The sequence below is a fragment of the Corylus avellana genome, chromosome 5 (assembly GCF_965113065.1).
Source record: "Corylus avellana chromosome 5, dhCorAvel1.hap1.2, whole genome shotgun sequence".
Classification (NCBI taxonomy): Eukaryota; Viridiplantae; Streptophyta; class Magnoliopsida; order Fagales; family Betulaceae; genus Corylus; species Corylus avellana.
In genome coordinates this window covers 9,737,788-9,762,794 of record NC_142494.1, presented here as the reverse complement: position 1 = coordinate 9,762,794, position 25,007 = coordinate 9,737,788, and the positions used below count along the sequence as shown (strand labels likewise).

Sequence of the window (25,007 nt, the reverse complement as noted above, 5' to 3'; positions counted from 1 at the left end):
TTATGCTAGGTAGGTTTTTCTTTGTAAATATAATTGTTTTTTAAATATAATTACTTCACAAGGACCTGGTACTTGTATGCAAGACCAGTGTGGTTGGTACGTGAAATTATGAATCTTACACTGTCCCACTTGCAAATTATAATCAGCCCAGAGAAAAAAAAAAAAAAAAAAAAAACACATTTGGAGGAGATTATGAAGTTTCTTAGAGGATTTCATAGGAGGAGATAGATTAGATATGTAGATGAAATATGGACCTACTGGTTGAAGGTGTATTACAGCTGTAATGGTGGTTGCACGTCCCTTCATTCTAACCCCAATTTTATGTCTTTCTTCCATTTCTTTTTTGGGTTTCTCTGCCAAAAATTTTATATATAGTCCAAACCCCACACGTGCCCACACATCCAATCCACAGATTAGATTTATGATAGACCCTCCTTTCTTTTGTGGTTAAATATATGCATTAAAAAAAAAATAGATAAATTAGGGTGGCTCGTGGTAAATGATTATAATATGGGAAAGTTATTACAAATTGATTTATTAGAAAAAAAAATATTTAAATAAAATAGTTCAAATTGTAATATATATATTTTTTTGAAAGTCAACTTGTAATATATATATTTTTTTGAAAGTCCCCACCAAAGAAAATGCTTAAATTTTGGATCAAGTATTTTTTTTTTTAATTTGGTTTTTGTAGATTAATTATAATAGATAAGGGTTATAAATACACCCTTCAGTACGGTTGAATGTAGATACGCATGAATATGTATATATTTTTGGACATAAACAATTTAACCCTATACGAGAATGTATAGGTTTATATTTCTAATGTGGTTCAAATATTTAGGTATCGGTTTATGTTTATATACATGCATGTGCTTGAAAGTATGTATACAATTTGTAAGTCTTATGTATTTATTCCTAACTCATGTACGTAGATAAAAATGGACAAGAGTTGGATGACAAAGTCTAGGGGTACGAGGGAATACAGAGACGGGTGTAGAATGTTTGTGGAGTTTGCAGTTAGTAACTGTAGAACCCTTGATGGATTCATCTATTGCCCTTGTAAGGTTTGTCGAAATAACCGGCGCCACCCGCCGGGTTTCGTATTCGACCACTTGACAGGGGGAAAAGGAATGATGCCGGAATACACACTTTGGTTCTATCACGGTGAGAAGCATGTACAGGGTCCTGATACCGGGTCTAATTCCAATCGCCCGGCCTCAGATGCGGGTGCATGTGCAAATCAGGGTGGAGACATGCACGGAATGTTGCGTGATTTATTCGGCATGCACGAAGTAGTTAGGGAAGACAATTGTGAGCCTCAGGCCGTAGTGCAAGGGGGTGAGGAAATTGTGACCGAAGAAGCCGCTGAAGGCGATGCACTAAAGTACTATGCCCTTCTAAAAAAGGCGGAGAAGCCACTTCATACTGGGACAAAACATAGCAAATTAAGTGCCACTGTTCACCTGTACAACTTGAAGTGTGTTGGTGGAGTTAGTAACTCGATTTTCTCGGCTTTCCTAGAGTTCATCAATCAGTTGCTACCCGAGACTAGTGAAACTCTGCCAGTTAATACATATGAGGCGAAAAAGTTTTTGCGAGACATGGGACTAGGCTATGAGAAGATTCCAGCGTGCCGTAATGACTGTATGCTATTCTGGAAGGGCAATAAAGAGTTGGATTCATGTACCGTATGTGGAGAATCTAAATGGACGGAAGCAATCAATTTAGATGAGGACGGTCAACCCATATCATCGGGCAAGAAACGTCCGGTGAAGGTGTTGCGGTGGTTTCCACTCATACCACGACTACAGAGGTTGTTTATGTCAGAACATACAGCACGCTTTATGAGGTGGCATGCAGAAGGCCGCACTAAGGATGGCGTATTGAGGCATCCAGCCGACGGCTTAGCATGGAAGTCATTTGACAATTTACATCAGGAGTTTTCAGCGGATAGCAGGAATGTAAGGCTCGGACTAACCTCTGATGGATTTAATCCATTTGGGAATATGACTACATCGCACAGCACTTGGCCTGTAATGGTTGTACCCTACAACTTGCCTCCTTGGATGTGCATGAAACACACATCTTTTATACTATCATTGATTATCCCGGGCCCAAGTTCACCTGGAATGGATATAGATGTCTACCTTCAACCCTTAATTGAAGAGTTACAAGAACTATGGAATGTAGGGGTTCGCACATATGACGTCTCAAAGAAAAATAATTTTGTTATGCGAGCGCAGTTGATGTGGACAATTAATGACTTCCCAGCATATGCAGATTTGTCTGGATGGTCTACCAAGGGTGAGAAGGCATGTCCGTGTTGTATGAACTCGACATGGTCAAAATGGTTAAAACATGGCCATAAATGGTGTTATATGGGGCACAGGCGATACTTGCCCATGGATCATCCATGGAGACGAAACAAAAGCACATTTGACGGCAACGTAGAACTAGAATGTGCCCCTGATGTGCCAAGTGGAGATGAAGTCATAAGCCAATTAGAAGGGATGGTGTTTGGGGATGAGAACGCCGGTCAGGCAAGGGAGGCTGAGAAAAAAGAAAGAAAAAAGCAGAAGACGAATAATGGCCATGTAGTGTGGAAGAAGAAAAGTATTTTCTTTAGGTTGCCGTATTGGAAAGATAATTTATTGCGGCATAATCTTGATGTTATGCACATAGAGAAAAACGTCATGGACAACATACTTGGTACAATACTGGACATTCCAGGGAAAACGAAGGACAACCACGCCGCCCGCTTAGATTTGCAAGAAATGGGCTTGAGACGTACACTTCATACATTTGTGGACCCGCAGGATGGTAAGACCTATTATCAACAAGCTACCCACACGATGTCCAAGGATGATAAAACACATTTTTTGAAAGTGCTACGAAATGTAAGGGTGCCCGACGGATATGCCTCGAACATTTCTCGTTGTATACGACTTAAGGACCGTACGATATCGGGGTTAAAAAGTCATGACAGTCATGTACTGATGCAGCAGCTTCTACCTATTGCATTGCGTGGTTCACTTCCAAGCAATGTGGTTAGACCTCTTGTTGAGATGTCCACATTCTTCAGGTGCCTATGTTCAACATCATTGACCGAACAGGATATTGACCGACTACAGTGTGACATCTGTATCACGTTGTGCAAGATGGAACAAGTTTTCCCCCCCAGCTTCTTTACGAGCATGGTTCATGTGGTCGTGCATCTTATCCGTGAATGCCGACTCGGTGGACCTGTACAGTATAGATGGATGTATCCGGCAGAGAGGTAAAATTTGTTTACGGATATTTTTCTATTTTTTGGTTTCAGGTGCCAATACATGACAAGTACTAACTAAACTGAAAATATGTATTGGTTCATATTTAGGAGCCTTGGAGTATTCAAATCTAATGTGCGCAACAAAGCGGCTCCCGAGGGCTGCATTGCGGAGGGCTACATAGCAACTGAGTTGGTGACGTTTTGTTCGAGATATTTAGAGAATACACCAACCTTTCACAATAGGATACAAAGAAATCTGGATGGTTCAAAGGGAAATGGAACACGAGTCCGACTCGACCGAATCACAATGACACAGATACACCGGTATATTATGTTCAACTTGGACGAGTTTCATCAATTGCGGATGTAAGTAGAGATCTTTTGTTGGTACATTGCATGCTCAATGAACTTGTGACAATATTGCTCGTATTGAATTATAATTAACATAATTTCGAATTGTAGGATGCACATAGATACGCTTAGGCGATCATGCAATAGGGGACGAACAACAGAGGCTCAGTTGGAGACCCAACATTATGACTTGTTCTGCGAGTGGTACCGTGACTACGTAAGAATGATGTGATGTTTACCTTATCACAATTGTCGGAGTTATTTGCGTGCAATTTTTAAAATCAACTAAAGCTAGTAACCGTGCGTTTCCATTGTACGTAATATATTCACAGGTCGATCAATTGGACGAGCGATCCAGGAATGAACTTGGTGACAAATTGGTAATGCATTGTAGAGGGCCGAGGGAGGCAGCAGTCAGATACAATAGATATGTGGTTAACGGCAAGCTGTTTCGCACTATTGCATCTGATGCCGGAAAGAGGACTCAGAACAGCGGGGTGTGTGTGCCGACTCTTGATGGCGACACGTACTACGGGAAGTTAACGGAAATAGTTGAGGTTGAGTATTACGACAGGACTAAGTACGTTATGTTTAGGTGTGATTGGGCAGACAACACGAGGGACAAGGGGTACAAGGTGGATGAGTATGGTATAGTACTTGTCAACTTCAAAAACCTTGTCCACACGGGAGACCTGGTTTCTGATGAGCCGTATGTGCTAACTTCACAAGTTGACCAGGTATTTTACGTACAAGATGATAGGTGCCCAGATTGGGCTTGCGCAGTAAGGACCAAGCCTAGAAACATATACGACGTTGGTCAGGTTGAAGGACATCAAGATTCATGTGTCAATTACCACGAGTGTGAGCCTCTTATTTTGCCCAGAAATGTTGATCACGATCTACAAGATCATATCGAATACGTCAGACACGACTTAGATCCAACCGAAGCGTATGTATAGTAGTATAATTAATTTTATATTTATGTTTTGATTGGTAGTTGTTCACTACATGCACATTACATCAACACACTTAATTAAGCTGTGCATTTGCTAAAATCTGATATATATCTCATGTAGCACTATTATTCATGCATAATTAATGTAGTAAATATTTCATACATTGTTTAAGAAATTAATTGGGTTTGTGGTGTTTTTTACAGGGTACCATGAGTACAAGGGGGAAGAGGAAAGCACGCAGGGGCTCGTCCGCAGTGCGGCAGTCTACGTCGCCTGGGTCTCCGGCAGTCCAACTTGATGACAGCGAGCAACAAGACGTTGCTCAGCTTCTTGGGATACAGGAAGGATATCGACCAGTTCTTCCAGGTACGATGGAAGGGGAGACCCCTGTCCATGCTTCATACACTCGGGCAGGCATGGCCCAAACCGGGTTTCGGGTTGATTCGTACCCGTACAGCGAGTTACGACAGAGTTATGAGGGCGATGTCGAGCGGCTTTACACCCAGCATAGCGCAGGTACGCCCGACTGTTTTTTTAAAGATTCAAAAGATTGAAAGTTTCTAACTATATTGGTGCAATATCAATTATATTTAACTACAACTACAATTTCATAGAATTCTAAACATTATTAAAAACTACAAAGCAGGTCTGGAGGACACTGAGACAGAGGCCCAGGAACACATGGCAGGTGGGGTACAGGCCACAGATGACCCGCAGCCCACCAACCCTGCTCCCGACGCTCGGTTACGCCCTCGGCAGGTCCGGATCATAAGTAAGTGTATATACTTTAATGTCGTTGTTGATTTGGTTTTAATTTACTTGTTACCTAGTATTGAATTCGAAATAACTTACCTAACTAATTTTTAATTTGTTAGGTACTGATTCTGAAGGAAACACCGTTATTGAGGTGTTTACCATTCTTGATTCGCACAGGCGGCCGGGAGTCCCCCCCGGCAAACGGATCATTTTGGAGTACAATGCATCATGCCAGCCCGTTGGATTTAGTGCCGTGCGGTTCAGACGGATGACCGGAGACATAGTTAGGAGCGGAAATTTCGTCCGAATACCAGACGATTGGACGAAGGTACCGGACCGTACCAAGGAGGATATTTGGGACGCCTTGATGGTATGTTTTTTAATAATAAGTTAAACACTAGTAATGTATATATGTATATATACACTCTAAGTACGCTATATATATGTGTGTTTAGTAAGTAAATGCATATACACATATTTTATTTTATTTTTTAATTTATCAATGTTGAACTTGTGCAGGCATACTTTTTCGTTCCACCCGAGTACAACTTGGAAGCAGTAAAAAATGAAGCATTTAAGGATATGGGCTCCAAGCTGCGGACTTGGAGGCACGAGCTCAAAAAAATATGTGCCATTACGGAGGAAGATACGCCGGACACTATACGGGCAAGACTGGGGGGACAGACGCTAGGCGAGTACAATCCCGTCGATCTGGATATCTTATTGGAGAGATGGTGTACCCAGGAGAATAGGGTAGGTCATGAGTTAAATTCTTAGTGTTGTGTACTGTCATTTATTGTAATTGTATTGGTATTAACATATTAAAAGTGTTAACTGTGTAGGAGTATGCGGCGAAAATGAAGAGCTTGCGAGCATTAAATGATTCACCACATTGCACCGGATCAATGAGCTATGCCAGGTTGACACAAGAGGAGGTACGTGTGTAATTTATCCTATATATATCTAACATTATATCGTATTGATATATTTAAAAATAAATGAATTACCTATTTTAAATGCAGGCCGAACGTTTGGGCCATCAACCCACTCGTGCACACAATTATGTCAAGTCACACACGAAGAAGGGCGGTGGATATCCGAATGATATTGTGAAGGAGAGATGTGTATGATATTCACTTTTCATATGTTGTTTTGCTTGTATATTTGATAAATTATTTGCGATTAACAGTTGTGCGACCCACTGACTCAATAATTAATGTGACATTCAGGAAAAGATGAATGAGCTTATACCCACCGACCCTGCAGCATCGTCTAGCATCACAGAAGGAACGGTCAGGTGGGCGCCAAACGACGCATTCGCCCAGGCAATGGGAAATAAGCCTGAGTATGCCGGTAGGGTTCGGATGGCCGGACCAAATATTCTGCCTGTGCGGGGGACCATACACTCATACTATACACCGTCACAGGCACGGTCAGGAAACGTCAGGTATTCCACGATATCACAAGACACACTTGATAGAGCGCTTGACGCGGAGAGGGCGAAGCACAAGGAAGAGATGGATGCGTTGTTGGCCGAGAACAATGCGCGGGTAGCCCAGCAAGTGGCGGAGCAGATGGCTGAGAACAATGCCCGGGTAGCGCGACAGGCAGCTGAACAGGAGGCTGAACGTCAGGCAAGGTTTGACGCCCGTTTTCGCCAACTTGAGGAAATGATCCGGTTTCACACCCCACCAGACAATGCTTCCCCACCCTTTGCGATGGTGCGATCGTCGGTCGACAGTGGATCAGGTACTGACTTTTTTTAATAGTCAATTTAGTTTTATAACTGTCCCTATATATATATATTTAGAATTTGGATATGTTGTAGTCATTCTAAATAATTAATGATGTTGTAAATCTTGCTTAAATTTGGTTTATATATCATGGTTGGTTTGGTGATGGATGTGGGTTAGAGTTTTGCTGGTTGAGATAATTATTTAGAGTTATTCATGCACGTATAAATGGATATAACTGCATGGCACGAAGCAATACATGCATATCAATATCATCAAGACCAGTTCTTCATAAACTTAATTTTGTAACTCTAAATATAAATAGATATAAATGCACTCAATGCTAGGGAGGGCGCTTTCCCTTTGTGTTTATCATATCTTCCATTGAACCCCCAACATTAATAACCTATATGGAAGTTCTATAATTGTATTCGGGCTCAATGATTGTTTGTATTATCATCTAACGTTAGTGGATTTTATTTGTTTGGTGGTTGTTTTATTGGTGAATATTGTTTGTTTTATCATTTGCAGGTAATGGACATCGTCGAGAGGATGCTATGGATGTCAATGATCGCTAGTCTGGTCGAGAATTTGAGGCTATTCACAGTTGTGTATAAGTTGATGTAATTGTATTTGTGTATATTATGTTAGTATGTGACATTTTTGGTGTGTTGAAGTTAGTTTATATATATATTTGTGATTGGTGTATATATATTATGTTATTTGTGTTATTATGGTGTGTTGAAGTTAGTTTTGATGGGTAGTTTGTGATTGATGTTAATGGATATGATGTATGTTATTTGATGGAAAAATTGTATATTATTTGCATGGTTTTGATGGATAGATTGAATATCAGGTGAACCGTAACACAAAATTCGGGTATAGTCCTGAAAAAAATCACAAAAAATATAGGGGGGAGGGAAAAAATCTGGTTCAAAACGAACCAAATTTGCCGACGTGTCAAAAATTGACACGTCAGTAATTACTGACGTGTCAATTTTTGACACGTCGGCAAATTTGGTTCGTTTTGAACCAAATTACTGACGTGTCAGTTTTTGACACGTCAGGAAATTCCTGACGTGTCAAAAACCGACACGTCAAGAAATTCCTGACGTGTCAGTTTTTGACACGTCAGTAATTTCCTGACGTGTCAAAAACCGACACGTCAAGAAATTCCTGACGTGTCAGTTTTTGACACGTCAGTAATTTCCTGACGTGTCAAAAACTGACACGTCAGGAATTTCCTGACGTGTCAAAAACTGACACGTCAGTAATTTCTTGACGTGTCAGTTTTTGACACGTGAGGAATTTCCTGACGTGTCAATTTTCACACGTCAGAAGATTTACTCACGTGTGAAAATTCAGCACGTCAGTAATTTCTGACGTGTCAATTTCGACACGTCAGGAATTCCGATTTCCTGACACCAACATTCTTCACGACCGAAACACGTCAGGAAAGCCCCGTCAGCAAGATTTACTGACGTGTCAGGTCGTCCGACACGTCAGTAACCATGGGTCAGCAAAAAATGTGTTTTTTGTAGTGGGTTCTAAATACATGGGAAATTTTGTTACAATTCTCCTGAGTTTTTTGTAATTTTAATCTACCTCTTCAATTTTTAAATTCAAGTTTTAAGTCTTAGGTTTATCTAATTTTTTTTTTTCACTACATCCGTCCAAAATTGATTCATTGATTCTATGTAAGTAGTTTTACCACATCTAATGCCTCGTGTTAAAAATTGAAACTTCTATTATATTCATAAAAAATATAAAAACAAAAACAAAACCAAAACACACAAAGAAAAAAGACGGGGCAATTATTCACTCCTCCGATGAAGATGCGGAATGCCGCCACCCACCTCTAATGGGAGGAGGACGGAGAGAAATGGAGCCGCCCTTAGCCTTCGTAAGGAGATCGATAAGGTGTTGTATTTATTCCTTTTGGGTAGACTAACATAGTCATTTGTTTTGTTCTGAGCCCATAATGAAATGAACCAATTTTATGGACACATGAGGAAGCCATTTACTCTTACCCTATATATAAGTGAAGTTTGTACATTAAGCTTCATTAGGTCATTATGTGGAAATTAGGGTTGAGAGTAATAATATCTTTCCACACACAAAACACTGTATTCTTTTATATGTTTGGGCATTTACAGGAGATTAATGGAGGTAGATATTGAAAGCTTGTAATGAGAATCTTGAAAGTATGATATTGTTAGATTTATTTATACATGCTATGGAGAAAGCACAGATTTATTATTGATTTATTCTAACACAAGGCACTACAAGAAATTAGGTCTTTAGGGGCGACTTTAAGTCGCCCCTAAAGACCCTAAAGTGGACGCTGTTGGCAACAGCATCCACTTTTCGACCCTAAAGGTGTCGACCCTGATAGTCCGACCCTAAAGATCAAATGTCTGATTATCAGGGTCCACTTAAAAGTCGACCCTAATGATCACTTTTAGCGTCCACTTTATCGCCCCTAAAAGTCGCAATGTTTGGACCCTAAAGATGATGTAAACGGAAGAGAAAGTCGACCCTAATAGTCAAGCAATAGCGTCCACTTTTAGTTAACCATTAGGGTCGACTTTATGGACCCTAATGGCCCTTTTAAAAAAATAATAATAATAACTATTAGCTTCCAAATCAAAGTGGATGCTGATAGTTAAACCATTAGCGTCCACAAAAGTGGACGCTAATGGTCCTAAAAAATTAAAAAAAAAACTAAATATCAGCGTCCACTTAGAGTCGACCCTAATGATGACTTTTAGCGTCCACTTTATCGACCCTAAAAGATGCATGTGTTTGACTCTAAAGATGATGTACACAAAAGAATTAGTCGACGCTAATAGTTGACCATTAGTGTCCACATTTGTGGACGCTAATGGTCCAAAAATATTAAAAAAAAATTGACTATCAGCGTCCACTTTTGAAGTGGACGCTGATAGTTGACCATTAGGGTCGACATTTGTCGACCCTAATGGTCCAAAAAAACCAAAAAAAAAAAAAAAAAAAACTGCGATCGATCGCACACAGTGTGCGATCGATCGCAGCATCAGTAGGTTTTCAAAAATTGGAGATCGATCGCACTTGGAGTGAGATCGATCGCAGCATCAGTAGGTTTTCGGAAATTTGCGATCGATCGCACTTGGAGTGCGATCGATCGCAGCATCAGTAGGTTTTCGGAAATTTGAGATCGATCGCACTCCAAGTGCGATCGATCGTAGCATCAGTAGGTTTTCGAAATTTTGGGATCGATCGCACTCCAAGTGCGATCGATCGCAGCATCAGTAGGTTTTCTAATGATTTCCAGTTCAAGTGAAGAACAATTCACACAAATAACATCAAAAGTCAACTGACTAGTCTTAGCAAAAAGAGTCACTAATAGAGTAAGATCTTGAAGGCTTAAAATATATCATATTTGTAACTCTGACAAATGACAACTAAAAGGCCAAACTGCAGTCCATTCTTATCCATGCAACACATATCAATTGATGTTAAAAATTAGACTTTTAGTCAGCTCATTATTTATCAACCCACTTAACTTGTCTCAAGAGTCATGGAGAGATGAAGACCACATGAAATTAGTCAAAATACAACCACAACCTCTTGTTGAATGTGGACACCGAAATCTCCAAATACAATGTTCCCAGACGCATCTTTAGCATTAGTTTTCTGAATAAAATTCTGCATCAAAAAACAATAACATACTGAATTTTACTCTTCATCTTGGGGAAAAATATAATGAAGAAGTTATAAGACCTATGCAATGCAATGAAATGAACACAGGCAGTTTTTCACAGTATTTCATGAAGCCAAAAAAGAACTGCACAATTTAAATCACCTGATCAATTAATAGTATTCAACCCAAAAGCGAAAATATGAATTCCTTACGTAACTCACCTGCCGTGCTCCCTCTGCGACACAAATAACAGCCGAACCCTTTGTCTCAATCAGGTATTTCAGATGACTCAAAACACCATGAGGCCCGTGCAAATTAAAAGATACCTTAGATGTGCATATCAGTAGAATCAGTAACAGCTCACAAAGATAACTATCCAATTAATTGCTAGTAATAAGGACCTCATGAATCAAACATATGTCAATTTGTCCACTAGCTAGGGATGCATGCATAGCTATATATCTACTGCTACGGCCCATCAATTTCACAATGCCAACACCATGATAAGCACTGTGCGCCTAATAACAAGATTGAGGCCAAAAAAAAAAGTTCACTATGAAGAAACCAACACTAAAAGAATTCAGCAGGAAAACTTATCCGGAGAAACATAACTCCATGCATGGGCAAATAAAATGCACGTAGAGTACCTCTATAAGAAACATTGCATTTATGTTTAAGTACACAACAACATTGTTTGATGAATCAATTAATATATGAAATAATCAAACTAATCTAAATGCCCACAAGAAACATAACTCAAAATGACTAACCTCATCAAAATCATAAAAAATATGTGAGAACTGCCCCATTAACCAAACCTGCCAAGGGAGAAAACTATTAAATATATGTTTTACAATTCATGGGCAGCAAAATTCCAAAACCCAAAATAAAGTACTTATCTGCATTCTCTTCCTTGCCAATTCATCCTCATAAGCAATTTGAGTAATCTACCACAATGAACCAATATATAATATCAAAGACAATGAAAATGAAACCCAAAATGATAGAGAAAGAGATACTAAAAATGTGTTTCTTCATGAAATATATTAAAGCGAGAACCTGCTTGGGTGGTTTAACTTTCTTGTACTCTTGTCATCCTGCATACACTTAAAAATAAAATTTAGAAAGATATTATTACTCCCTTGCATTGTTTACTCAAAGTTCTTTAACCTTGATAACCATGTCAAGGGAGATTTACTAACTCAAAAGTTGTTGAACCAAAAATTTTGCGAATATCTTAATATAATATAAACCAAATAAAAAGTACCAACAAATATACATTACCAAACAGATCACGATCAACAAATAGTCAAATACACATTAGCAAATAGAAAGTACCAACAACTATCCAAATACATAGTATCAAAAAATATATCACAAATAGATGCTATCAAAGAGTACATCCTAAATAAAGTTATTCCAAAGCTCCCTCAATTGTTGGCTTCACTTGATGCACCTCCAAGCAAGCTCCCTCCAGACTTAAGAGAATAAAATTTCATATAATGATCAATAAGCTTTTTAACGATTACTTAGTATGTGTGTTTTTGTAAAATTAATGCATAGGTAGAGTTTCACTAACCCTCCAATACGTGACATTAAGAACTCAACAGTGGCTTTTAATTTGTTCGTTTCCTCAACGTTGGCTTGCAAATTCTCCATGTACTGATGAAGTTCAATTCTAGTCTGTTGAAGCTCGCTTTGAGTATCTTCTTGTCTTTTCCTACACTCATCGTGGTTGTCGAAGTGGGTGAACACTTCAGATGAAGTTCTTAAAGGGGTAGGAATAAGACCGCATCCCATTCCTCTAACGTGCCCAGCTCGTCGGCCCCCTAGTACTTGTGTGACTATTTCTTGCATTCGGTCATCCACACTTGTTCCCTCCACATTGCCTTCCTCTAAGGCCTCACTGGTTGTTAATTCTTGCATTTGAAGCTGCACAAGTCATAGTTGGGCTTAGTTTAACATATACTTCATGCAAGTTTACTATTCATGTTCTTCACTAATCAACTTAATGATCGGAGCGTAAACAGTTATTTACATATAGACTTTTGCATTTGTCGTTCACAAACTGTTTATCCTTTTTTCTTGTATGGGTAACCTCATATAGTTCAACAGGATTAGGCTTCACTTTTGTTTCTTGTTCCTACACATAATACATATAATCAAAGTTTACACTAAATAACGTTACTTTCATTAAATTATGGTACGAGATACTTACCTTTTTGTAAATGACGTTGACAAATGAACAAGTCCCAGCTGTGTGATTTGTTTCCAATTTGCTTCTGTTTAGGGTATTTTGTTCAGACTTTTTCTATGAAATTTGGAAAGAAAAAAAAAACACAATTATTCATAAAATGTCTTCAAGTGCATGCAAATTATATCAATTTGGATATTCTAATCAGTATAATAATATATATTTACCTTCCATTTACCGTCATCAAATGAGTCACATATTAGGTTCCACTGTTGAGGACCATACCCTGCTGGCACGTTTTCCCTCCCAATAGCCTTAGCCTTGGCAATCCCCTCATCATCGTCTTTATCAATGCCGTCAAAATATTTCTTGTAATGATCCCTATACAAGTTCGAACGAAGCCTAGCATATGCACGACCCAATTTATGTTCAACAGCTTTGATGTGCTCGTATCGTTCCATATTCAGTGCGAAGTTTGACTGATACATAATAGATAAGAAAACAATGGTAAAAAATGTGTCACATTAATTTTCCATACGAAACATATTATTAAACATTACATTGATATTCATACCTGAACATGAAACAACAACTTGCTCTTTTCTTTACCTGGGACCTTTTTCCATTCACCGTGATGGAGTTCGCACATGTTACGAATAATCTCCCCAATCTTGCTTGCAAACCATGGTGCATTCTCGCCTACAGGTGCCCGGTGTCTATTTGGGATGTTTAGCACTAAGGGACCATGCTTAAGTACGTGGTCACTCAACTTCTTACACTTGGCCTTACCCCTTACACTTTGGACAGACGTGGTAGCTCTTACGCAAAACATGGTAACGTAGTAAGTTATAGTTGGAAAAGTATATAGTCAAATGTCTATAACAAACCAAAATAATACAAAAATAATAGTTCATAAATATAAAATTCATGAACTTACAAGATGCAGTAGGGGCGGCTCCCTGTGAATCCAATCCTGCCACTGAGTGAATAGGATTGTTAGACTCATGCGAAGGATGCCCATCCACTGACTCGAGGAGGAGGGGGGCGAGGGCGACACTTGCATATCTGTATCACCAAACCCAGAATTGAGAGTCGGACTCTCATGCTCGTCAATAAGGCCCCGACCTTGACCTTGGCCTCGGCCTCGGCCTCGTGCTGCTGGAACACGTTTGCGTCCTGTTGTTGTCATTGTTATGAACAATCTGCTAACAAGTCAAAAACCACAAAATTATATTAATCAATTTATAACCATATAGCATGTTCAATATTTTTGACAAACATACAATAATCATGCTAGTAAAAAAAAAAAAATATGCTAATACACTTTCATTATATATATATATATATATATATATATATATATATATATATATATAGAGAGAGAGAGAGAGAGAGAGAGAGAGCATCAATTTCATTAAATATGCTAATACACTTTGTACTTACACCAAATTTGAGCTTATGTGTTCAACACATTTCATCATCAGATTCATATTCAGAATCTGTAGCACTGTTACTTGAAGATGATTGTTCGTGTTCAGAGTCCTCTTCGTGTTCAGAGTCCTCTTCGTGTTCAGAGTCTATATCGTTGTCGCTACATAACTCCTCTTCCTCATCAAAGTTTGTATAATGGTCCTCGTCCGGCAAGTTATCGTTGATAACATGCTTGCATCAAGTTGAATATATAATTCGTCAATTGCTATTGTCGCATCATCTCTACGTAATTGAGTGGAGGCTTCAACATTCGCTTCATCAACAAAGACCATATTACCCCCAACACATTCACCTTCCTGGTATACGTCATCACTGAGTCTTTGGTCATCTTCTGTATTATCTCCCTTTTGTACTGTTGGAATATCATAGATGTCTCTATTGATCCACTTCTGCACCACTTTCCAATTACCACCCAATTTGGGATCATCCAAGTAAAACACTTGCGAAGCTTGACATGCTAAGATGAACGGGTCGGATTCACACCATTTACGAGAAGTATTCACAATCGTGAAGCCTTGGTCCATTCGTACTCCTGTTGCACTCCCAGTGTCCCACCAATCGCACTCAAACAAGTACACGAGATTTTGGCCAGGGTAACGTAACTCTAGAATATTTTTTAACTCACCATAATACTCAGTTATTGAGGTTTCGTCCTCACCTGAAACAGAAACACCACTGTTCTGAGTAGTACGAGTTTCTGCACATTCTTTTGTGTGATACCTAACCCCATTCACGATGCAACCTCTATACGATCTAACTTGACGATCAGGCCCACATGCAAGATCATATAAGTGTTTTGAGTCATTGTCTGCAGTACGCCCACTATTGTATAAACGTTTATGGAACCAACGTTCAAAGTTAGCCTCATGCTTTTTATCAATGTCACGGCCGCCTTCTCTTTTGATCATATTATAATGTTCACTGCATGAAAAATAAACGTATTGGTAAATGATCTTCAACCCTACAATTATAACATGTCGTAACAAGTAAAACACAAAGGCCATTACTAAACTTACTCCAAATATGAGGCCGTTTCGTTACAATTGGTAAGCACATACCATCGTGCCCTAGCAAAATCATTAGCATCCAGTGTTACTAATTTAGCTGCTCCTAACGGCCGAACTCGTTGGGAGAACACATCCAAGCGCTGGCTCATTTCTACAACATCAACGTCAACATTTCTCCGTTCACGGTTCCATCTTGTCTCAATCCCCCGAAGGTACCTGGAACAGAAGGTCAAGCTCTCTTCAGCTAAGTAACACTCGACAATAGACCCCTCTGGACGCGCTTTGTTACGTGTCCACTTCTTATATCTTCCAAGTTCTCTTTCGAACGGATACATCCAACGGTTTTGTACGGGACCAGCAAGCTCGGCCTCCCGAGGTAAATGAAGTGCTAGATGGATCATAACATCAAAAAAAGCTGGCGGAAATATTTTTTCCATTTTGCATAAAATTATTACAATGTCGACTTTCATTTGTTTTAGGATATCAACTTTCAACGTCCGTGCACATAACTGCGTAAAAAATGTACTGAACTCGGTCAATGTTGTTCGTATTTCCGACGTAGAGAAATTTCGAATTGCAACAGGAAGCAAGCGCTGTAAGAAGACATGACAATCGTGGCTTTTCATACCCGAAATTTTACCAGGAAGCTTGTTCACACATCGACCAATGTTAGATGCATACCCGTCAGGAAATTTAACACCTTTCAACCACTCACATAAACTCTTCTTCTCATCTCTTGTCAAGGTGTACTTCGCAAGTGGCATCCTATAAGTTTCACCATTTGGCTGCACATGCAATTCTTTACGTATACCCATCAACTGTAAATCTCTTCGTGCCTTGACTGTGTCCTTGGTCTTCCCATCGATATTCATCAACGTACCTAAGATACTTTCACATATGTTCTTCTCAATATGCATTACATCTAAATTATGATGTAGTTTCAAGCTTGACCAGTAAGGCAACTCAAAGAAAATACTTATCTTCTTCCAATTCAACACAACATCTGTGTTCTTTATCTTTCTCCCGCTTGTTTTTCCAAATTGCAAACCCTCAGCATCTCTTAGCTGTTTCAACAATTGACTTCCAGACAATTCTTCAGGTTGCAATCTATGCTCCTCTGTACCATCGAACAAATCTCCTCTTTTGCGCCATGGATGCTCTTGAGGAAGCCACCGACGATGACACATGAAGCACACCTTATGCCCATACTTCAAATACCTGAACGATGTATCCTTATTACATACTGGACATGCAAGCTTTCCAATTGTAGACCACCCAGATAATTTTTCATATGCAGGAAAATCATTTATAGTCCATAGTAATGTCGCATGCAATTGAAATGTCTCTTTCTTTGATGCTTCGTACACGCGTATGCCTTCATTCCATAAATCTTTCAAGTCATCAACCAATGGCCGCAAATATACATCAATATTCTTTCCAGGATTTGAAGGCCCTGGGATAATAAGGGGCAACATCAAATTTGGACTCTTCATACACATCCACGGAGGGAGATTGTACACCGTTAACATTACTGCCCATATGCTATATGTTGTACTCATATTACCATATGGGTTGAAACCATCACTTGCTAAGCCAAGCTGCACGTTGCGGGAATCACTTGCAAACCACTCATGTCTTTTATCAAACTCTTTCCATACAATAGAATCGGCGGGGTGTCTGAGAGTATTGTCATCATCTTCTCGACCTTCTTTGTGCCACCGCATTTCCTTGGCCATTTCTTTTGTCATAAACAACCGTTGTAACCTCGATTTTATTGGGAAATACCGTAAGACCTTTTGAGGAATATTACTTTTTCTGCCTTTGCCATCAATCCATCTTGAATTGTTGCACTTTGGGCATACCACTTTGTCTGCATGTTCTTTCCAAAAAAGCACACAACCATTCTTGCATGCGTGTATCTTATCGTAACCAAATCCCAAGTGTCGCCTAAACTGTATTGCTTCTCTATACGAGAGTGGCAATGTCTCTCCATCTGGGAGGGCCGTCTTTATCAAGTCAATCATCATATCAAACGCCTTGTTACTCATGTTGCAGAACGCCTTTATATTAAGCATCTTCAGTATAAAAGCAATTTGTGCAAATTTCTTGCAGCCTGGATAAAGTTCTCGTAAACCATCTTCCCAAAATTGGTAGAAGGAGCTTGTTTGTTCGTGATTATCAGTTGTGGGGCCTTGTGAAGTAGAGGATTTTCCGATGTTAGCATCAACAAATGTCCCCATACATACATCGTCTAACAATTCTTCAACTGCATCAACCTCCTCCATCATTTCACTTGTATGTGTGTGCATGTTTGTAGAAGTGTTTTCCCTAAAATGATCTTCTTCCCCGTGAAATATCCATCTAGTGTATGTCGGAGTAAATCCATTCATATACAAGTGACCCTTCACCTCGCTAATATGAGAATAATATCGATTTGCACAATCACGGCATGGACACTTTGTCATATCACGTGAATCAACTGATTTAACTGCCATTCCCATGAATTCTTCCACACCTTTTTGAAATCGCTCTGAACATCGAGTACTTTCCCGCATCCAAGTCCTATCCATATTGATGTCCCTATTAAAGGTTATTCGTTACGTACATGTACGCACACAAGGGAATTAGAAGATCAGATTCTTAAGAATTGAATTAATAGAATTAAATGGAAGGTCTGTTCTCAAATATTAGGGGAGGGAAAGTTTAAAAGGAGCATGGGTAATGAGAGAATTCTAGAAGTGGGTTACTAGTTTAGAACAAATATATATGAAATGATGCTAGCTCAATGCGATGTTACCTAACAAAATATTCTAGAAGTGGGTTACTAGTTTAGAACAAATTTCTATTTGTAATTTATTTACTAGTTTAGCTCAATGACAGTTTTACATTTTTTTAGTATTGTTGTTAGGTTTGATATTTATTATAGAATGTTGTCTTGTTTCAAGTTTACTGTGCTGCTTCCTTATTGAACTTAAATAGAAAAGACAATACAATTATAATCCATACCAACTTTGATAACAGAAGTAGATGTGAAGTAGAAAATTAATAACATAATAGTAATCTAAGAATAAGACTTAATACTAATCTAAAAGTAATAATAAGAGAAGAAGCAAGGTTTAATACAACAACAAAAGAAGAAGAGAGGTTTAATGGAACCACAAAAGATTATATGTGTTTATATATGTTAAAGCTTGTCCTTAGGGGATCGAGCGCAGGTCACGTGCGATCGATCGCAGTACCAGAAGCTCAAGATGGGAATCAGAGCAAACTGCGATCGATCGCAGGATCGATCGCAGTACCAGAAACTCTGTGAGAAGCAAAGCAAACTGCGATCGATCGCAGGATCGATCGCAGGATCAGAAGCTCAAACTGAGAATCAGAGTACTTTGCGATCGGTCGCAGGCTTGATGCGATCGATCGCAGATAGGCGTTTGCAGAACATCTTCCTGCTTCTGTAGACACAAATTTACCAGTTATACATGGTAAATTTGGTGAAGATGGTGGCATTCAGGTGTAGTATATTACAGCCCTTAACATCTCAAATACACAAGCACAAATACATATCAGTATTTTTTTTGTTTCTTTATGACTTTTGAAGGGGTTATGGATTGATAGGATCTAAGTAAAATGGATGCATTACCAAGATTATTGCTAACAGGATGTTGCCTCTTCTAGGAGATTTGGTGAGTATGAACCAGTCAGCTTTTATTCCCTCTAGAAGCATTTCTAAAAATGTTCTTCTAGCTCAGGAAATTGTAAGGAATTACCATAAGGGTACAGGAAATCCTAGATGCACCTTGAAGGTTGATCTCATGAAAGCTTATGATTCAGTAAATTGGGAGTTCATGATCCATTGTCTTTACTGTTTTGGTTTTCCAGGAAAATTCCTTAGTTGGATCAAGGAGTGTATCACCTCTCCTAGGTTTTCTATTTGTCTAAATGGTACCTTGGTTGGATACTTTGAAGGGAAGAAGGGGCTAAGGCAGGGAGATCCCTTGTCTCCTTATTTGTTTGTCTTAGCTATGGAAGTATTTTCTAGGCTCATGGCTGCTTCTACTGGTGTTGATTCAGGTTTCAAGTTTCATCCTAAATGCCTTAAAATGAAGCTTACTCATCTTTGCTTTGCAGATGATTTGCTTATTTTCTCTGAAGCTAGCTTGAGCTCCATTAAGGTTATAAATGCTGCTTTAGTTGAGTTTGAAGAGTTGACTGGCCTTAAGGCAAACCCTTCTAAAAGTTCCTTTTATTGTTCTGGAATTACTGATAGGGTTAAGCATTCCTTATTGAATGATTTGCAAATGAAGGAGGGTAAACTTCCGGTGAGATATCTTGGGGTTCCTCTAATTTCAGCTAGACTTTCCTCTGCAGATTGTGGAGTGCTTCTGGACAGAATTATTGGTAGAATTGATTCCTGGTTATCCAAGCATCTATCTTATGCATGAAGGCTTCAACTGCTTTCTTCAGTCTTGTATAGTTTGCAAGTGTATTGGACAGGTATCTTTATTCTTCCTAAAAAGATTATAAAGTCTATTGAGCAGAAGTTTAATAGTTCGGATTATAAAGGCTTTCTAGACAACCCGCTACCTCATATGGAGTTTGTTTGCTAGATCTGGCTCTCTTTGGGTGGCATGGATTAAAGATAATTTTCTGAAGAAGAAGAGCTTATGGAGTGTTGGCATCCCTCAAAACTGCTCCTGGTGTTGGAGGAAATTACTCAAGTTAAGGTGTATTGCTAAAAAGTTCTTGAGATTTGAAGTTGGGAATGGGGAAAATATTCATCTCTGGACGGATTTGTGGCACCCTGCTGGCATCTTACTTGAAAAATATGGTTATAGAGTTGTTTATGATGCTCAAAGTAATGTGGAAGCTAAGCTTTCTTCTGTTATACACAATGGAGAATGGTTATGGAAGCCTGCTAGATCTGAAGATTTGGTGGAAATTCAAGCAGGACTTTCTGAAATCAGTTTGGGTGATGTTGATAAGCCTATTTGGACTGTTTCATGGAATGGTATCTTTGTTAGTTCAGATACTTGGGAGGCTATTAGGGAGAAAAATGAGAAGATTGATTGGTGGAAGTTGGTGTGGTTTCCCCTTGCTATTCCTAAGCAAGCATTTATATTATGGCTTGCTGTGAAGGGGAGGCTTGATACAGGAGATCGGTTGCTGACAAGGGGATACAAAGGAGATGTTAGTTGTGTTTTTTGCAGGAATCAATTGGAAAGCCATAATCATCTTTTTTTTTTAATGTAGCTTCAGCTATAGAATATGGAGGTTCTGCTTGTCTAGGTGCAGAATAGCAAATTCTCCTATAATATGGGAGGAGGTTTTGCAAATGGGATGCAGTGAATGGGGAAATAAGACCTTTAAAGCTGTGCTTTGTCGTTTGGCTTTGGGGTCTGCTGTCTACAACATCTGGTGCAATAGAAATGAAGTCAGGCATGCAGGACATCCCAAAACAGAGGAGCAATTGTTGAAGAAAATTCTGTGGGAAGTCAGAACTAGAGTAATTGGGAAAGGGAAGTTTTCTAAAACTGGTGAAAACCTTATGCTTTGTTCTTTATGGAACATACCAGCAGACTTGCTTTGTTAATATTGGTTATTTTGGTCTGCGGTTAGTATGTTTTACAGCATTGTAATGTGTTTTGTTGGTGTTCAGCCTCTGTGAGGTTTTGGTTTTGGCCTTTTGTAGGGCTTGTATATGGTGATACTTTGTATTTGGTTTGTTTTGCTCTTAATGAAGGTGCTTATTCATCAAAAAAAAAAGTAAAATGGATGCATATTTTTTTTTTTTTTCAGTTCATATGCTCTTATACACCAGACATTTAGAGGACCTTAAAGTTGCTAGCTTCATTTAAGGGAGCCAATTCTAACATGACATGTAGGACATTTAATTGGAAGACTTCATCTAGAACCTCTATATATATTTTTTTACACCATCTTATAGTGTAAAAAAAGGGTCACTCTTTGAAAAAGATGACACGTAAGAGAGATAATGGACTATTGGACTTATATTGCTTCATTTCTCATGAACCTCTATATACATTTAATTGGAAGATAGATAGTGGGGACAATCTTATTTCTCATGAACCAAACAAATTATTTTTGAATTTTAATCGTATTGATTAGGGAAGAAAACAAGAAGAAGAAGAAGTTGTAATGCATATTATGCATTATGTCTAGCTTTCATTTTTCACATTTTACTCTTTTGAAAATCTTCCAATCACCCAATCTAACCTCGAAAAGACATCCAATATTGGAATACGTTAGCACTCAATATTGGAATACGTTAGCACTCAACCTCGGAAAGGTCATCTAACATTGATATAAGTTGGCCGCTTTAAAGTTTCTGCTTCATCTTTGTGAGTTGTAAAAGTTTATTAATATTATTTACTTAAGAAATACTAAAACTACACTCTCATCCCACCAAGTTTATATGACATTTCCATCGATCCTTAATTTTCTTTTCTTTGTTACCAAGGTCTTATTGGTTGATGAACACTACCAAGTTAGCCTAAATGAAATGAAAATTGTATAATTTAAATTAAAAAATCAATAATTTTTTACATAAATGAATATCAATAATTTCAAATTTTAAGCACAAAATAACATCCAAGATCTCACAACATTTGTGCAAATTATCACAATCAACCAACCAACCACTATAAGTCCAATAGTCCACTATCTATCTTCCAATTAAATGTATATAGAGGTTCATGAGAAATGAAGCAATATAAGATGGTGTAAAAAGCAACAAGTAGACAATCAAACGTACCATCTAGAACCTCTATTAAAGTTTGAATTTACAAGCAATTTCATGAGAAATGAAGCAATATTGTGAAACTAATTCATTTGAGAATGGGTAAAGAAATATTGTGAAACTAATTCATTATTAACCCATTCTTGAGCTATTAGAGTTTGAATTTATAAGAATTCACGCTTTCCTTACCCATTCTTGCCCCTTTTCTTTACCCATTTCTTCAAATCAGAATTCATGGATACTATTTGAGTGATTGAGAGGCATTTAAGGTTTGCAAGGGTTTAGGAGAAACTCATACCTGAGAGAGCTATACAAGAGAGCGTTAAGTTCGCTGGAGTGAGAGCTGGCAGTGAGAGAGGTGCGCCGGAAACAGCTGCCGGAGAGAGAGAAACTTGCGTGGAGTGAGTGAGAGAGAGAGAGAGAGAGAGAGAGAGAGAGAGAGGGATGGAGAGAGTGAGAGTGAGCTCGAGAGAGTGAGAGAGTGAGAGTGAGAGACAGCGTGAGAGTGAGAGTGAGACTGAGAGACAGCGTGAGAGTGAGAGTGAGAGTGGGAGACGAATGGCGGGAGGTTTGGTGAAAATTTAGTTCCCAAAATTTTAGAACCCCCGCCAATTTCAGTTCTGAAGCTTTTTTGTGAAAATTTAGTTTACAAAAAAGCTATTGGTAAACTTTTTTGTGCAGCTAAATATTTGGGGTATTTTATTTACAAAAAAAAAAAAAAAAAAAGAGAAAAATATAAATAAAAATCCTCCAAACTACAGTAGCCTGTCAAACTATCAAATTGTATCAAAAAGTCTACTTATTTTGTTATATTTTTATAATACCCATATTCCTTTAACAAAGTAAAATCAAATGTACGGTTCTTTAGATATTTTAAAAAAATAAACAGTTTATTCCCTGAAGTCAAATTTTGTACCTTTAATTTTACTTTAATACGATATGAAGAAATTTGTAATTTAGGTAAACTACAATGATTAATTATTTATTATTTATTCAAAAAAACATTTAATAAAAATAACACACGGATATCCTACGTGAATCAATTCTATTGCAATTTACAAGATGATGCAAAAGCAATCCCGAATCAAAAAAAAAATAAAATAAAATAAAAGATTAAAAAATAAAATTTAATAAAATAAAGAATATGGAGTTGGTATTAAAAAATGAGTAGCTAAAATATAGAATTGTGCTTTGACTAGGTAGAATACATCTTACTGCTGAAGATGCTCTTGAAAGTTCATTGTAGCAGTAATAGGAAAATCTTCTATTTTACAGTGTCTATTGGAGCAAGAAAAGTTAACAAAATAGCTAAATTTAACTAAAAAGCTAGTTTAAAAATACTACTGGAGATGCTCTAAATTTTAATATTTTTTAAAATGTGTGTGTGTGTGTTTTATTTTTTTGCTTTGGTTGTAATATAATATAAAATTAAAAGTAGTTTTTAGTATTTTATATATTGAGATATTCTGTTATTGTTTTTAAATTTTTGTTAAAAAAAAAAAAAAAAAATGGCCTGATACGTGGACAGTTGAAGATTAGATTAGTGTTGGAGACAGATGCCCTGATTTGTCAATAAAGGGAAATCCAAAAAGAAAAGAAAAAATTGCACTAGAATTATAGAATGAGAGAAGTGAAAAAGAATAAAAAATGAAATAAATAAATATGACACTAATTTGTATGTTTATTAGGATCGATCGGATCGGATGTTTGATCGATCAAAAATGAAGTAAATAAATTATAACACTAATAGGATATCCGTGCGATCAATCGAACTAATTCATTAGGATCGATCGGATGTTTGATCGATCATTTAATCATATCACGATCAATCGAACTAATTCATTAGGATCGATCGGATGTTTGATCGAACGATTGATCCTATCGCGATCAATCGAACTAATTCATTAGGATCGATCGGATGTTTGATCGATCATTTAATCATATCGCGATCAATCGAACTAATTCATTAGGATCGATCGGATGTTTGATCGATCATTTAATCATATCGCGATCAATCGAACTAATTCATTAGGATCGATCGGATGTTTGATCGATCATTTAATCATATCGCGATCAATCGAACTAATTCATTATGATCGATCGGATGTTTGATCGAACGATTGATCCTATCGCGATCAATCGAACTAATATGTAATAGTATCGATCGGAATTGATTTTAGCAGATGTTTGATTGAACCTTCAATCATGTCAAGTTTTATTGATTGTATCCCGATCAATTTAAGTAATGCACTAATATAATAGAAAATGATTAGAGTTCAATTCAATGTTCGATCGAACATTTAATTTGTTTGAATTTTGTTCGATTATTTGATGTTATCACGATCGATCGAACGAATGCACTAGGTTGGACCAATTGGATGTCTAATCAAACATTCAATTTCAATTGTTTCAAGTTTGATCTCACATTTGATCATATCATGATCGAAGTTGTTGTACATTATGCAATAAAAATTAAAAAAAATAATAATTGCATAAAATATATATATATATATATATATATATATATATATATATATATATATATATATATATATATATATATATATATGTATGTATGGTGATTCTGTGATTGCGATCGATCGCACATTGGGTGCGATCGATCGCAATCACAGAATCAACACGCACATCCTTGGCCGAGTGCGATCGATCGCACTATGTGTGCGATCGATCGCACTCGGACAGCACACCACGTGACCTATTTTAGGTCACTTTCCCCCCACCCCCCACAAAAATTTTCTTCTTCCCCCCTGCGCCGTACACCTCTCCAAGGCTTGGTCCACGCACCTCC

The 25,007-nt window shown here is 37.9% G+C and overlaps 3 protein-coding genes and 1 long non-coding RNA gene across 4 annotated transcripts; 3 read left to right on the top strand and 1 right to left on the bottom strand.

Moving 5' to 3' along the window:
* The first annotated feature begins 1,232 nt into the window (after positions 1-1,232).
* LOC148585370 (uncharacterized) lies at positions 1,233-5,568 on the top strand. The gene is made up of 7 exons (XM_088516909.1): positions 1,233-3,280; positions 3,380-3,637; positions 3,734-3,839; positions 3,955-4,571; positions 4,782-5,094; positions 5,225-5,350; positions 5,454-5,568. The coding sequence occupies exons 1-5, from the start codon at positions 1,257-1,259 to the stop codon at positions 4,789-4,791; spliced, it is 3,015 nt and encodes a 1,004-aa protein (XP_088373035.1). The 5' UTR covers positions 1,233-1,256; the 3' UTR covers positions 4,792-5,094; positions 5,225-5,350; positions 5,454-5,568.
* Positions 5,569-5,573: 5 nt separating this feature from the next.
* On the top strand, positions 5,574-7,760 carry LOC148585369 (uncharacterized). The gene is made up of 6 exons (XM_088516910.1): positions 5,574-5,704; positions 5,854-6,087; positions 6,177-6,269; positions 6,357-6,458; positions 6,564-7,083; positions 7,599-7,760. Exons 1-6 carry the CDS (start codon positions 5,603-5,605, stop codon positions 7,643-7,645), a joined length of 1,098 nt encoding a protein of 365 aa, XP_088373036.1. The 5' UTR covers positions 5,574-5,602; the 3' UTR covers positions 7,646-7,760.
* A 4,839-nt stretch (positions 7,761-12,599) lies between these two features.
* On the bottom strand, positions 12,600-13,028 carry LOC148585368 (uncharacterized). Its single transcript, XR_015912076.1, has 3 exons — positions 12,968-13,028; positions 12,788-12,892; positions 12,600-12,681 (listed from the first exon to the last, which is right to left on the bottom strand). It is a non-coding gene; the product is annotated as an uncharacterized LOC148585368 (long non-coding RNA).
* A 6,072-nt stretch (positions 13,029-19,100) lies between these two features.
* On the top strand, positions 19,101-21,031 carry LOC132172241 (uncharacterized). Its single transcript, XM_088516733.1, has 3 exons — positions 19,101-19,839; positions 20,081-20,600; positions 20,692-21,031. The coding sequence occupies exons 1-3, from the start codon at positions 19,101-19,103 to the stop codon at positions 21,029-21,031; spliced, it is 1,599 nt and encodes a 532-aa protein (XP_088372859.1).
* Positions 21,032-25,007: the final 3,976 nt, after the last annotated feature.

Coding starts and splice junctions, on each gene's coding strand:
- LOC132172241 (XM_088516733.1), top strand. CDS start 19,101: ATGTTGCCTCTTCTAGGAGATTTGGTGAGTATGAACCAGTCAGCTTTT. Junction 19,840..20,080: donor GCTTCTGGACAGAATTATTG/GTAGAATTGATT, acceptor CATGGATTAAAG/ATAATTTTCTGAAGAAGAAG. Junction 20,601..20,691: donor AGGCTTGATACAGGAGATCG/GTTGCTGACAAG, acceptor TTTTTAATGTAG/CTTCAGCTATAGAATATGGA.
- LOC148585370 (XM_088516909.1), top strand. CDS start 1,257: ATGCACGGAATGTTGCGTGATTTATTCGGCATGCACGAAGTAGTTAGG. Junction 3,281..3,379: donor TGGATGTATCCGGCAGAGAG/GTAAAATTTGTT, acceptor GTTCATATTTAG/GAGCCTTGGAGTATTCAAAT. Junction 3,840..3,954: donor GCGAGTGGTACCGTGACTAC/GTAAGAATGATG, acceptor ATATATTCACAG/GTCGATCAATTGGACGAGCG.
- LOC148585369 (XM_088516910.1), top strand. CDS start 5,603: ATGACCGGAGACATAGTTAGGAGCGGAAATTTCGTCCGAATACCAGAC. Junction 6,270..6,356: donor CCAGGTTGACACAAGAGGAG/GTACGTGTGTAA, acceptor TTTTAAATGCAG/GCCGAACGTTTGGGCCATCA. Junction 6,459..6,563: donor ATATTGTGAAGGAGAGATGT/GTATGATATTCA, acceptor TGTGACATTCAG/GAAAAGATGAATGAGCTTAT.